This window comes from Nicotiana tomentosiformis, chromosome 8 (genome assembly GCF_000390325.3).
Source record: "Nicotiana tomentosiformis chromosome 8, ASM39032v3, whole genome shotgun sequence".
Taxonomy (NCBI): domain Eukaryota; kingdom Viridiplantae; phylum Streptophyta; class Magnoliopsida; order Solanales; family Solanaceae; genus Nicotiana; species Nicotiana tomentosiformis.
Genome location: NC_090819.1, coordinates 118,448,637 through 118,461,882, shown reverse-complemented (window position 1 = coordinate 118,461,882; position 13,246 = coordinate 118,448,637). Strand labels below are relative to the sequence as shown.

At 37.3% G+C, this 13,246-nt stretch overlaps 1 protein-coding gene across 1 annotated transcript; it reads right to left on the bottom strand.

Moving 5' to 3' along the window:
- Nucleotides 1-306: 306 nt before the first annotated feature.
- Nucleotides 307-3,666, bottom strand: LOC104091011 (GTP-binding protein YPTM2). The gene is made up of 8 exons (XM_009596256.4): nt 3,446-3,666; nt 2,108-2,180; nt 1,563-1,610; nt 1,427-1,474; nt 1,233-1,304; nt 991-1,146; nt 751-854; nt 307-662 (listed from the first exon to the last, which is right to left on the bottom strand). The coding sequence occupies exons 1-8, from the start codon at nt 3,457-3,459 to the stop codon at nt 566-568; spliced, it is 612 nt and encodes a 203-aa protein (XP_009594551.1). The 5' UTR covers nt 3,460-3,666; the 3' UTR covers nt 307-565.
- Between the last annotated feature and the right edge of the window lie 9,580 nt (nt 3,667-13,246).

Below are 13,246 nucleotides of genomic sequence, written 5' to 3'. Positions count from 1 at the left end.
AGCAAAATAGTGGTTATTTTTCATTGACTTTGAAAACACTGGCTATTTTTCAATTACCAGTCCGAAAATTGACTAGCCCATGCTATTTTTACGAGAAAACCAATCTTTTATTTGATAAGTAGATTTTTGCGTTTTGAGTATCCCTTAATCTATCCACTTAGCATTATCATGACGTATATATGAGGTTCATTTTCGTGGCACCTATTAAACAGCCTTGCAAATTTATATGATATAAGTTATATCACACAAAAAATGAGAAACCAACGGCCAAAAGGATCGCATTATAGATTTCTAGTAAGACTCAAATAGTTAAACTTGCACATTGCAGATTAAATCATTTCGATGAAGGTCCAAAGAATAGAAAGCAATATTCCAAGATTTTCTACAAATCGTTTATCCAAAAATACATTGCAAAGAATTGAGTGTTTTGACAAAGTGCCAAAAGAAAGTAAAAAGTGATAACGGTGAACAGTCTTCCTATCAAGTATAAAGCCATTAAGAGAGACTAATTTTACATGCCACATCAGAATCTTCATCGAGGCGACAGAGCTTCGTCCTTGTGCTTTTAAGATGAGCAGCAACCGCTCTTCTGGTTGACAGGTTGTCCGCGGATCTGCACAGTTGGAGGCCGTGCATTGTTTGATGCCGGTTGGCTTGCCATTCTACAAATGCATAGGATAATAAGTTTCCATACAAGAAAAGAGCATAACAGTAACTGTTATGAGTGCAACTTCAACTGAATTTTCAAACCTGTTCTTGATTGAAGCAGCCATAGCCATGAAAGCCTCTTCCACATTGGTGGCATTTTTCGCACTAGTTTCCATGAAAGGAATGCCGATCTCATCAGCAAAAGCCTACAAAAATGTTGATCGTCAAATGGGATATGCAGCTCAACAATGAGGCATCCTCGAACGAGCTATACAGGTAACTAATGACAGGGGCATAATTACATAAAGGGAGTCTAAAAATGGAGTGTAGGGGATTGATTACCTGAGCTGTCTCTGTGGAAACTACCTTCTGTGCTGTGAGATCGCACTTGTTCCCGACAAGAAGTTTGTTCACATTATCACTTGCATATCGGTCAATTTCACTCAACCATTGCTTGACATTATTGAAGCTCTCTTGATCGGTTACATCATAGACAACCTGACAAAGATGCCATCAGAGTAAGACCTCCTAACAAATGGGATAATATTATCGGAGAACAATAAGTGAGGAAATGCAAAACTTACAATTATGCCGTGAGCACCGCGATAGTAGCTGCTGGTAATTGTCCTAAAACGCTCTTGACCAGCAGTATCCCACTGCACATACAAGAGGGGAAATTAGGGAGTGTGGTTCATTGGTTTTTTTTTATTATTTATTTTTGTTAAATTAAAAAAAAAACTTCAGCACATGAATGGCCTAGGAAGAATTAGATACTTACAATTTGAAGTTTAATGGTTTTCCCATCCTGCTCAACTGTGCGGATTTTCTAGAAGAAAAGAGAAGAAAATTGTTACTAATATATTGCACAACCATCTGTAGATATGACATAATACATAATGGAAAGATTCACTTACAAAGTCCACACCAATGGTACTAATGTAACTCTCAAGATATGAGTCATCCTGAAACCAGATAGAAAATATATAACAATAAGAAAAAGCCTAATTGCTTCCATAAAGATTGTTAAACTTTACAATTTATTTGAGGGGCAGTCTTAAAAGCAAACGAACTACGTAAATGCCAAACTCAAATCAGCAAATCAAAGCTTAATGAAACAAAAGCGTTAAACTTCCACCACCCATAAAGAGGACAATTTAAACACAGACATCTGTGTGTGGATGTTAATTTGAGGGGAGGGGGGAGGAGATAGGAAGAGGAATAACCAGCAGGGAAAGGTTACAGTTTTTGCAAAACTCACTAAATTGCGCAAGTAGCATCCACTCAACCCCTCATCTCACCCCGGGCCAAAAAGGAAGAGAAAAGGAAAGCAAATACAAAGGAAAAGTACTTTTCATGTCCGAGGAAAAAAGTTGCACCAGCAAGAATACAGAGGCACAAACGGAAAAGTCTTCAGATGTAAGAGAAGAACAATGGTTGTAAAATTCTACAATAAACTTACAGCAAATCTCAAGAGGAGACATGATTTGCCAACACCAGAATCTCCAATAAGCAAAAGCTTGAAAAGATAGTCGCTGCATGTAAAAACATATTGTCAGTTGAGCAAGAAGTGCAAAAAGAGTCCAGAAAAGCAATTCATTAGGTTAAATGTAGCACAGCATATTGACATGGGCATGAATTTGCACATATATCAGGCATAAGAATGCAGAACATTTTAAAGTTGATCCATTGAGTACGCATCTATTATGTCTCCTCCCCCCCCCCCCCCCCAAAAAAAAAAAAATAAAAAAATAAAAAATAAAAAAGGGTACTGTTTCTGAGGTGCAGAAGACTGGAGCTTCATTTTTGTTTTTGATAATGATATAGTTTACTCAAAGTTTTAGTGGTCCATGATAAATATTCATGAGAGTTCCAAATCCAACAATCATTAATATTAACAACCACAGCAGCAAATAAATAAATAAATAAAAACACTACCAGTTCCATGGGGAAGATCCTATCCTCTAGTCCTACTATATAGCATGGATAGATCCTGACTTTTGACAAACAATGAAGCTTTCTCTAATGGAGTGACCAATGACTGAATGATCTATATTCGGCAGCCTCCTTACTTCAAATTCAATTCCCAAATTTGAACAATAACTAATATTTGCAGATGCTGACTCAGCATATTGCCGTTGGGTTCATCTGAACCCAGTATTTTTGGTATGGAGCCACAATTCACTAAAATTGAAATAAATAGTCAATATAAACCCATAACTTTAAAAATACAATAGATTCAATGCTAGTAACCTTAAAAGTTGAACAAAGTTTAAATCCTGAATCCGCCTTTTAATACTTGACCACATAAACTAGCTGATCTCACTAAGATAGGGCCAACAAAGATTAAATCATCATATACAACTACAACTTAAGCTTAATTAGGAATAATAATCTGATCTTTAACTAAATTCTAATCTTTCCAACTATGGTTTCGGCAATTCCATTCCCTAGTCAAAATTTCTAAACACGTGATACTAAATTCAGCAGTTCACATAATAATAATTAATTATAATCCAAGAAACAGAAAAAGGGTCAACGCAAATAAGGCAAAATCGATCCATAAACATGATTCATGATCTAGAAAATTCGATCAACCCCACATGCAAACAACCACAGAGAAACAAAAGAAAAAAACCATATGCAGTAAAATATCACATGACAGAGAGCAAAGATTAAAAATTATAAAAATAGATCTAAAAAAACCATAAAAAAAAGAAGAATTTATAAAAAATAAAACAGCACAAAGGTATTTGAATTTTTGAATCCAAAGATGACTTTGATATAAAAAGGAACTTACTATTCGGGATTCATGATGATTACTGTAAAGTGCAAGATCGGTGAAGGGAGATGAAGGTACAAGAAAGGAAACTGTCAATAAAACACGAATTTAAGATTTTCCGGCGAGAATTTGACCGGAGTAAAAAGGGTCGCCGGAGATTAGGACGGCTATAGAAAGAGAGAAAATTGGAGAGACAAAGATGATGAAATTATGATATGGGAAAGAAGTCTCAATTCTTTAAAGAAGCCTAAACTGTTGGAAACTTTGAAGGTGGCTGACGTGACGTGGCAATTAAATGGGTTCGTGCCACGTGTTATATATAATTACTAAATTGGGCCTTGTAAGCTGTACCCTCTCGTTGACTGCTAATCTATGATTTTAAAGAGTTTATTACTAATTTTATACATTGAGATATTTTCTTTTGCCGTGTAACAAGTCAATTTAATAATTCATAAACTTTAAATCTCCGCTCCGTTTCTGTTTAAATGCCAGTAAACTCACGATATATTTTTCTTTTATGTTAACTTCCAAGTGCAATTAAAGGATATATTGGTAATTTAGTACAACCAAGTAAGGCTTCTGCCTTTTCTAGGAAATTGTTGGGTAGCAGACAGCTGGGAATTTCTTAGAAGCGTCATTGACGTGTACGCATCGCCCTCACGTGTAATTAAAAGCCGACAAATATGGTAAAATTCACATTGGCCCAGTCAAGTTTGATAAATGAACTATGAAACCTAAACTTTTCGTGAAAAAAGGCGTTTGGATAATTTTGAGTTGAAGTTAAAAAAACGAGTACGTAATTGACATAAACTTCATCTTAAAGAAAAAGTTTGTCAAAGTTGAAAAGTCATCAAAGGAAATCAGTATTTCACTCCAAATTCATTTTCAACTCAATATTTTAAAATTTCACTTAAAATTTAAATATTAAAACAATAATTATGTCCATCATCATGTATCAATTTCTTCCACTTTTTTGGTGTCAACAAAGCTTTCTTTTTCCAGTATAAAAAAGACTACTTTTAGTTGAAATTATTAGATTCTCCAGTATGAAAAGTTTCTCTCACGTTGAAGGAGAATAAGACAGCAATAAACAAAAATAGTACCATAAGAATAAAGGGATTCGCGGAATCTTTCGAATTGGAAGAAATTATTGGTGGGAAATTAAATTGTCACTCAAAAATCCACCTAGTCGTGATGACACCTAACCCAATTAACAACTATTCAATTCAATTAATATTTAACTGACTCTAATATACTTCCCAAGGACTAGTAGTATAAATCATGAGCTTCTAAGATTGGAATTTACAAATCTGGTATGAAATAAATACATCATCTGTTCGAAATATACATAAACAGTTTTTTTTTATAAATCTAAGACTACCATGAACAAGGCAGCTACGACCGGAACATAGATACATCTTCAAATCCAGCTCCCGTCGATCACATCAATATCAACATCCAATATCTGCACGCAAGGTGCAGAAGTGTAGTATGAGTACAACCGACCCCATGTACTCGATAAGTAACAAACCTAACCTTAGGTTGAAAGTAGTAACGAGCTCGAACAAAGGTCATGGTCCAACACCAATAGCCCACAACAGTTCATAATAACATAATAGAAATAATAAAAAAAGTAGCTCAGAGATAAAATACTCAGCTCGTTCACAGTTCCAGAAAAATAGTCATGCTTTTCAAATATATCAGTGAAAACCCAAATCCTTTACCGAAATTACCCATTTATGAGTAAGTTCGAAAACTGTGATTTTTCCCAAAACTTTCAACATGTAATTGTTTCATTTTTAAATAACATGAAAATACATCTTTATGCCTACATGTCAATATGTAGGAGAAGTCATGAATGACGCAATATCGTACAACATGAGGAAAAATGTATCTTTATGCGTGTATGCCAAGTGTGCATGTCAATGCGATGCAACTCAGTAATAAAACCATATGCATACTCTCAGAGTATCATTTCATTCAGTCATCTCAGTCACTCAATCCTCACAGTCACTCAATCCTCCCAATCGCTCGGCACCACTCGCACTCGACACTCGTTTAGTAGGTACCTGCGCTCACTGGGTGTGTGTACAGACTCCGTAGGGGCTCCTTCAACCCAAATGCTATAAACTGCACGGACAACTCACGTGCTATAGTATAAATATCTGAATCCGCACGGACAACTCACGTGTTGTTCGAACAAATCACGTGCCATAGTATAAATATCTGGATCCGCACGGACAACTCACGTGCCATAGTATAAATATCTGGATACGCACAGACAACTCACGTGATATACAGATAATTTACGTGCTATAGTATCAGTATCTCAAAATCAGACCCTCGACCTCACTCAATCATCAATCTCTCCAGTCTCTCGGGATCCGAAATGATGATATAATATATCAATAAATAACAACAGAGACTGAGATATGATATGTAATGAATGGACATGATTGAGTATGAAGTTGAAATGTAAGCAAATAACTCAACAGCAGTAATGACCTTAGTGGGTCCAAACAGGATAAGCATATAGTCTAGACATGGCTTCTAACATGAATCACAGCTTGAAAACTCTAGTAGGTAGAGAATTCATGATTACAGATAAGTTCAGGTAACTACACAGTACCACAGAAATAACGGAGTCACAGTTTACACGGTGCAAGCCCACACGCCCACACGCCCGTCACCTAGCATGTGCGTCACCTCAACACCAAACATATAACACGTATAGCAGGGTTCATACCCCCAGCTCCAAGATTAGAAGAGTTACTTAACTCGAACAAGACGAATCCAATGCCGAGCAAGCTAAACAATACTCCAGAAATTCCATTCCGCGCGTATCAACCTCCGAACGCCTTCATATCTCCTCAATTCAACGACAAATGATTCGAAACTAGTCAAACAACGTGCAAATTAATCAAAATATACTCCAATGCTTGCAATTTAATAATTTTTAAAAATTCCTAACTCCGCTCGAAAAATCGACAGTGGGGCCCACGTCTCGGAATCCGACGAAACTCGCAAAATTCGACAACCCATCCAATTACAAGTTCAACCATTCTAATTTCACTCAAATCCGACTCCGAATCGGTATTCAAAACTAGAAAATTTATTTTATGAAATTATAGAAATTTTCTTCGATTTCTCTTGAAGATTCGATAATCATACACTAAAAATGAAGATTAATTCATGAAATATAATCACAACGGAGTCAAGAACACTTACCCCAAGTTGTGTGGAAAAATTCCTCTTAAAGTCGCCCAAACCGAGCTCTAAAATCCGAAAAATGGCTAAAAATAGCGAAACCCCGAACTTAAAGTTTCTGCCTAGCGTCTTCCGCATTTGCGGCCGCATAGTCGCATCTGCGGCCTCCGCTTCTACGGAAGAAGCTCGCATCTGCGAGTCAGCCTTGGCCAGCAGTGGTCGCTTCTGCGACGTTCAAACCGCATCTGCGGTCGCGCTTCTACGCGAGTTGGGCTGCTTCTGCGATGCCTCCCAGCCAGCCTTCCCCAGGTCGCTTCTGCGACTAGTTTTCATGCTTCTGCGAGCCGCACCTGCGGTCACTCATGCGCAGGTGTGAAGACACCAGCAACAGAAAAATTCCAACATTTTCTTAAGTCCGAATTTGATCCGTTAATCATTTGAAACTCACCCGAGGCCCCCAGGACCTCAACCAAATATACCAACAAGTCCTAAAACATTATACGAACTTAGTCGAGACCTCAAATCACATCAAACAACACTAAAACCACGAATCATACCCCAATTCAAACTTAATAAATCTAAGAAATTTTAACTTCTACATTCGATGCCGAAACCTATCAAATCAAGTCCGATTGACCTCAAATTTTGCACGCAAGTCATAAATGGCATGACGAACCTATGAAATTTTTTAGAACTAGAATCCGATACCGATATCAAAAAGTCAACTCCCCGGTCAAACTTTCAAACTTAAATTTTTATTTTAGCCAAATCAAGCCTAATTTAACTACAGACTTCCAAATAATTTTTCGGATACGTTCCTAAGTCCAAAATCATCATATAGAGCTATTGGAATCATTAAAATTCTATTCCGGAGTCGTTTACACATAGTCAACATCCGATCAACTATTTCAACTTAAGCTTTAAATCTTAGAACTAAGTGTTCCAATTCATTCTGAACCCTCTCTGACGAGTCACGTAATTATAATTGAACACATGATAAATATTAAATGGGGGAACGAGGCTATAATACTCAAAATGACTGGCCGGGTCGTTACACAATTCTTATGACTTCTAATGAGAATAAATTTAGTGAAAGCTAGATATGTGATTGTAAGTTTTTCTGAATAAATTTTATTCTTATGAGCTGAATTTTAAATAAAAATAATTTAAAACTAGGTCACTACCGAGGCTATGGAAAGAAGCTGGTAAGCCTGTAAATGATGGCATTCCCTTTTAACTTGTAATTATGTTCAGTAATTATAGTTAGAAACTCTTTGTAATAAGTGTTGATAGAAAACGTGAAATAAAAATTTGACATAACTAATTAAACCATATTGACAACAAGAAAATATATTTAAACACTATTAATGTATATATATGACTTAAGTTTTTCTTTTATTTCTTTCGAGTAGCAAAATATTAAAAATATGTAGAGAGAAGAATCATAAAAATGGAGAATACGTGATGGAGATATTTTCAAACAATGTGGAATAATGATTCTAAAAGTTTAATCCAGAAAGAGTTAGGGCAAGGTTTGGAATAAGTAAACAAACGTATTGGCGTTAATTAAATTGTAAAATGGCGTGTTAATTTGGTTTTGCTTTACGTTTTAAAGAAGCTTTTAAATATTTGTAGAGAAAAATTCTAAACGAGTATGTTTTGAAGGGGAGAAAGTATGTGGCCAGGGAGTGGAATGAGCTGTTGGAGTCCCTAATGATAGAAGCAATAATTGCAGTTTAGAATATACAAATATTCTTTACCAATATTTTAGAGATTTATTCGTAAAGGCAAAATCATGTAATTAACCATATCATCGCATTTTTCACCAAATAAGGCTAATTGTCAAAGTCACATGTTGGAGTTACGATATTTCTAGCCTAAATAAATTATGAATATTCAATCCAACTTACAAGTTTTTTCTTATGAGTATGTGTAATGGTGCTTAAAAGCACCTCCACCCACGACCGTTAGGTCCTACGTTCGAGTCACGCTGGAGGGGAAGTATGAAAACACTATAGATCCTCCTAATTTAGGAGTTTTTTTTTTGTAATGGTGCTTTATTTACAATGATTAAACAAACACACACACACACACACACACACACACACATATATATATATATATATATATATATATATATATATATATATATATATATATATATATATATACATGTATACATATATATACATGTATACATGTATGTATCTTTACTTAATTTTTTAACAATATTTTTTATGATTAACTAATATGTTTATTTCACATCGACTATCAATTAAAAATAATAAATTAACATGATTTGGTACAAATAAATTATTTGCGTCCCCTACTAATTTTTTATGAAATATGAGTAACTTGAAGTGTATGTACAAGGGGGCTATAGTTGTAAATAGGAGTGTATACAATTAGTGGCTACTTAATTAATATACACATGTACAGTTGGTTAGGCGGTTAGAAGCTTCTTTATATAGTTGTACTCTCATTTACAATGTAACTAATTTTCATTTCCAATACAGGAAATCCTCTCTCTGCATTTCTGTTCTTCTCTTCTTGCATGAGCTACACGATAGGTTTAGGGATTGATATTGCCTATGATCTGTAGAAATTATCATGGTATCAGAGCTTTGACTGCAATAGCGAGTCCGATTCTTCGATAGAAGTCGATTTGTGTTGAATTCATTCCATTTTAGAGATTGATAATCTGTTGCCGTAAAGGATTCAACAATGGCGGCAAAAACTGACCTAGATCACAATCATGCCATGTTTCTTCATCCATTGGACACGACCGGAGCTCTGATCATATCAATTCAGTTGGTCGGCTTAGAGAATTACTCTACCTGGAGTCGAGCGATGCAAATCCAGCTTCTCGGGAAGAACAAGCTAGGGTTAATCGACCGAACTCTAAAAAGGGAGATTTTGACAAAGAGTTAGGTTATCAGTGGGATCGGTGCAATGCTATAGTCCTAGGATGGATAATGAGCTATGTATCAACAGAGTTAATCACATGGATTTTGTATGCAAAAGATACGAGAACAGACTAGGAAGATTTGAGAGAATGATTTGATAAAGTTAACACTTCGCGTGTGTATCAATTACACAAGGCAATTGCGACTATTACTCAAGGAACCTGACAGTGTATCAGTCTATTTTTTGAAACTTAAGAGTCTGTAGGATGAATTTAATAGTATGGTTCCTCCACTATGTGACTGTGCTATATCTAAGACATTTGTTGAATTCATGCAAAATCAAAAGGTTATGCAGTTTCTGATGGGACTTAATGAAATCTATGAACAAGCACGAGGCCAAATTCTCATGACTAGCCCAACACCAAATATCAACAAAGCTTACTCTATGCTTGTTGAGAGGGAGAGTCAGAGATCAGTGGCTAATGCTTCAATGATTACAGAAGGAACTGGCTTAACAACTTTGCTGGCTGGAAGAGCAGGCAGTTACCAGAAGCCTAAAAGAAATTGGAACCTGCATTGCGACTATTGTAAGATGAAAGGCCACACAAAGGAAGGTTGCTACAAACTAGTTAGTTATCTTGCAGATTTCAAACACAAGAAGAAAGGGAATGTGAATACAGCCTACAATGTTCATGTTGAGAACTATAATCCAAACATACTAGCTGGTGGTATGATAACTAGGGGTTTTAGCCTATTATTTACTCTCTTTTGCTTAAGTTTTGGGTCAAATATGCGTAAAGGTATTCCCGAAAACTAACTTAATGTGCTTGCTTGTAGGGTTTGGTCAAAATGAAGCAAAAAAGCCATAATCAACTCATGAAGGAGTCAAACTTGCACGAATCCAAGACTGAGACTGAAACGCTGAGAGCGACAGAAAAGCGCGGCCGTGCAAGGAACACCGTTGAGGCGGCCACTATCACGCGGTCCGTGAAAGTAGATTTAGAGAAGCTGCTTTGAGTACTAAAATCATCGTTGACCGTGTTGGAAAAGCGCGGCCGCGAAATCTTTGGCGCGAACGCGAAGGGAATATTGTTGAGAGCGCATCTTGAGGTTCAGAGACCCTGCAAGTCGGGCTTAACTGAAGAACGCGGTCCGCGTCCAAATTATGCTACCGCGATAGAAGCACATGTTGACGCGATTGAAATTATGCGGTCCGCGAAACTAAGACCAATCCAAGTATAATATTGAGGAAACGCGAACCGCGCTCATTATTACGTGGCCGCGAAAGCTCAAGCGCGGACGCAGTCAGAATTACGCGTCCGCGAATCCTTCGCAGGGGCATTTTTGTCCGGAAATTTTAGCCTAGTATAAATAGATCCTTTTATCAATTTTAGGTTAATTTTTGTTGAGGAGAGCACGTGAACGACTAGTATTTTCCTTTTTTGGGCAAGTTTAGAGTAGATTTACCTTCAAACTTTAGATTTTCATCTTGTACTTTAATATTATGGCTTATAATTCATCTTTATCTTCGATTTCTGCTACTATTATGAGTAGCTAGACCTTATTGCTAGGGTTGTAACCCAATCTTAGTGTGGGTATTTAACGGGTCTTGAATTTTAGGGCTTAATTGTTCATGGGTTAGTTATATTTAGCCTAATCCATGCTAAAATTGTTGAATTAGTGGTTGCAAACACTGACTCATGCCTTTATGACTTAGGCTCTCTTGAGAAAGATGGACTAAGTCTAGAAAAATTAGGCTAACAAGGAATTGGGGTGAACTCAAGATATTAATAACCCCAATTAAAGGGTTAAACCTAGAGATAGTAATACCCGACTTGAGCCAATTTCACTCGTATTGTATGAACACCCATTTGGGCTTGAGAAATACAAATCGGGCAAAGTCACTCAAATTACCGAGAGGTATAGAGTGAGCACTCATGTGTGATGGTTATATCATGACCCCAATCATAACAAGCTTGTCCTAGATTCTCTATACCCATTTGATATTCACTTAGGCGGAAGTCACTCCCCTAGTGCCTTTTAACACTTGAAAACTTTCACCAAAAATTGTATTTAGCTTACACTCAGCATACAATAGTATAAAATTAGAATAAAATCAATCATAACAATGCTTGGAAGTGCAACTGGGAACAACACGTACATCTAGATTAGTTAGATACCCAACTCCAAACCAAATTAACTCCCTGTGAAAATCGATCCCGACCTTGTTGGGTAAAACTGCATCGACTATCCTCGCTACTCTATAGTGGTGTAGGTTTGACCTCGATCACTTTTTGGCGCCGTTGCCGGGGAGTTAGATGGCATTTTCTATCTATCTAACTATTTGTGTGTCTTGTTTTTCTTTCCTTCTGTTTTTCTAACTTTTGTGTATCAATCGCTTTAGGTACCAAATGGCTCATAATGATGCTCTCGGACATGTTCTTCCGGGGGAGGAGGTAGATGACAATGGTGAGGATGAGGTTAATCTAGAACCTCAAGTCCAAAGAAGAGGCCGCCAGGCTAATAACAATATTCCAAACCCTCCCCTACCTCCTCCACGGGAAGCACACCGGGTGCTACCCAATGAAGGTTATGCAAGTGCAATTGTCCCGCCCCGGATTCGGGCGGGAAATTTTCAAATTTCAAATATCATGCTGACCCTATTGGAGCAAAGAGGCTTTTTCACTGGAGCTCCTCATCAGAATACATTTAGCATCTAAAGGGTTTTGTAGACACATGCTGGGGGAACAAGCAGACGAATGTGTCGGAGGACGCTCTGAGATTGAGACTTTTCCCATTTTCACTTAGATGGAAAGCTTTGTACTGGCTCGAGAGGCTACCCAACCACTCCATACACATGTGGGATGAGTTGGCAGACAAGTTTATAGCCAAGTTTTTCTCAGCGGGTCATATGGCAACATTGAGGGATGTGATCTTAGCCTTTAAACAAGAACCTAATGAACCCCTACATAAAATCTGGAAGCGATACCGGACAATGATCAAGGAATGCCCAAACAATGATATGACTGAAGCAATGATTCAGCAGATATTCTATAGGGGCATCAATACGACCAACCAGTGTGTGGTGAATCAGCTAGCTGGGGGAAATTATATGAAAATGCCTTATGCCGATGCTTGTGACATACTTGATGAGATGGCTGACACATCCTCAGCTTGGCAGAGTCGGGCAAATGTTCCTCAGGTTGACCCTAATGTCATCCATCTTCATAAGGAACTTCATGATCACGGACAAGCCATAGCCGAGTTGACAACTACTATGAATCAGTTAGCAAAGCCCCAACTTCAGCAAGTTCAAGGGACAAAGCAAGTAAATGCCATGGAAAGGGTAAATGTCATGGTCAACAAGAGGAGACAGCATGGTCAACAAGTGTAAAACAATCAAGATCAATATGAGCAAAGTGGTAGTGGTTACAATTAAGACGATTCTTATGATGATCAAAGTGAGGAAGTGTTATATGCCAATAACTACCAAGGTCAACGGAGCAATGCTCCAAATCAATAATGGAGATTGCAAGGGAATAATCAAAATTGGGGCAACCAAGGCCAAGGGAATTGGAACAATGGCAACAACAACAACTCGAACAATTGGGGGAATAACAATAACAATTGGGGCGGCAATGAAAACCAAGGGGGATGGAATAATAATAATCAAGGCAACCGGGGGCTGGGCTTTCAAAGGCCCCCG

What these genes read in the sequence shown, in the direction of transcription:
- LOC104091011 (XM_009596256.4), bottom strand. An exon ending in GCGGTGCTCACGGCATAATT is followed by an intron (nt 1,147 to 1,232) that starts GTAAGTTTTGCA and finishes CATCTTTGTCAG; the next exon opens with GTTGTCTATGATGTAACCGA. An exon ending in GCTGCTTCAATCAAGAACAG is followed by an intron (nt 663 to 750) that starts GTTTGAAAATTC and finishes ATGCATTTGTAG; the next exon opens with AATGGCAAGCCAACCGGCAT.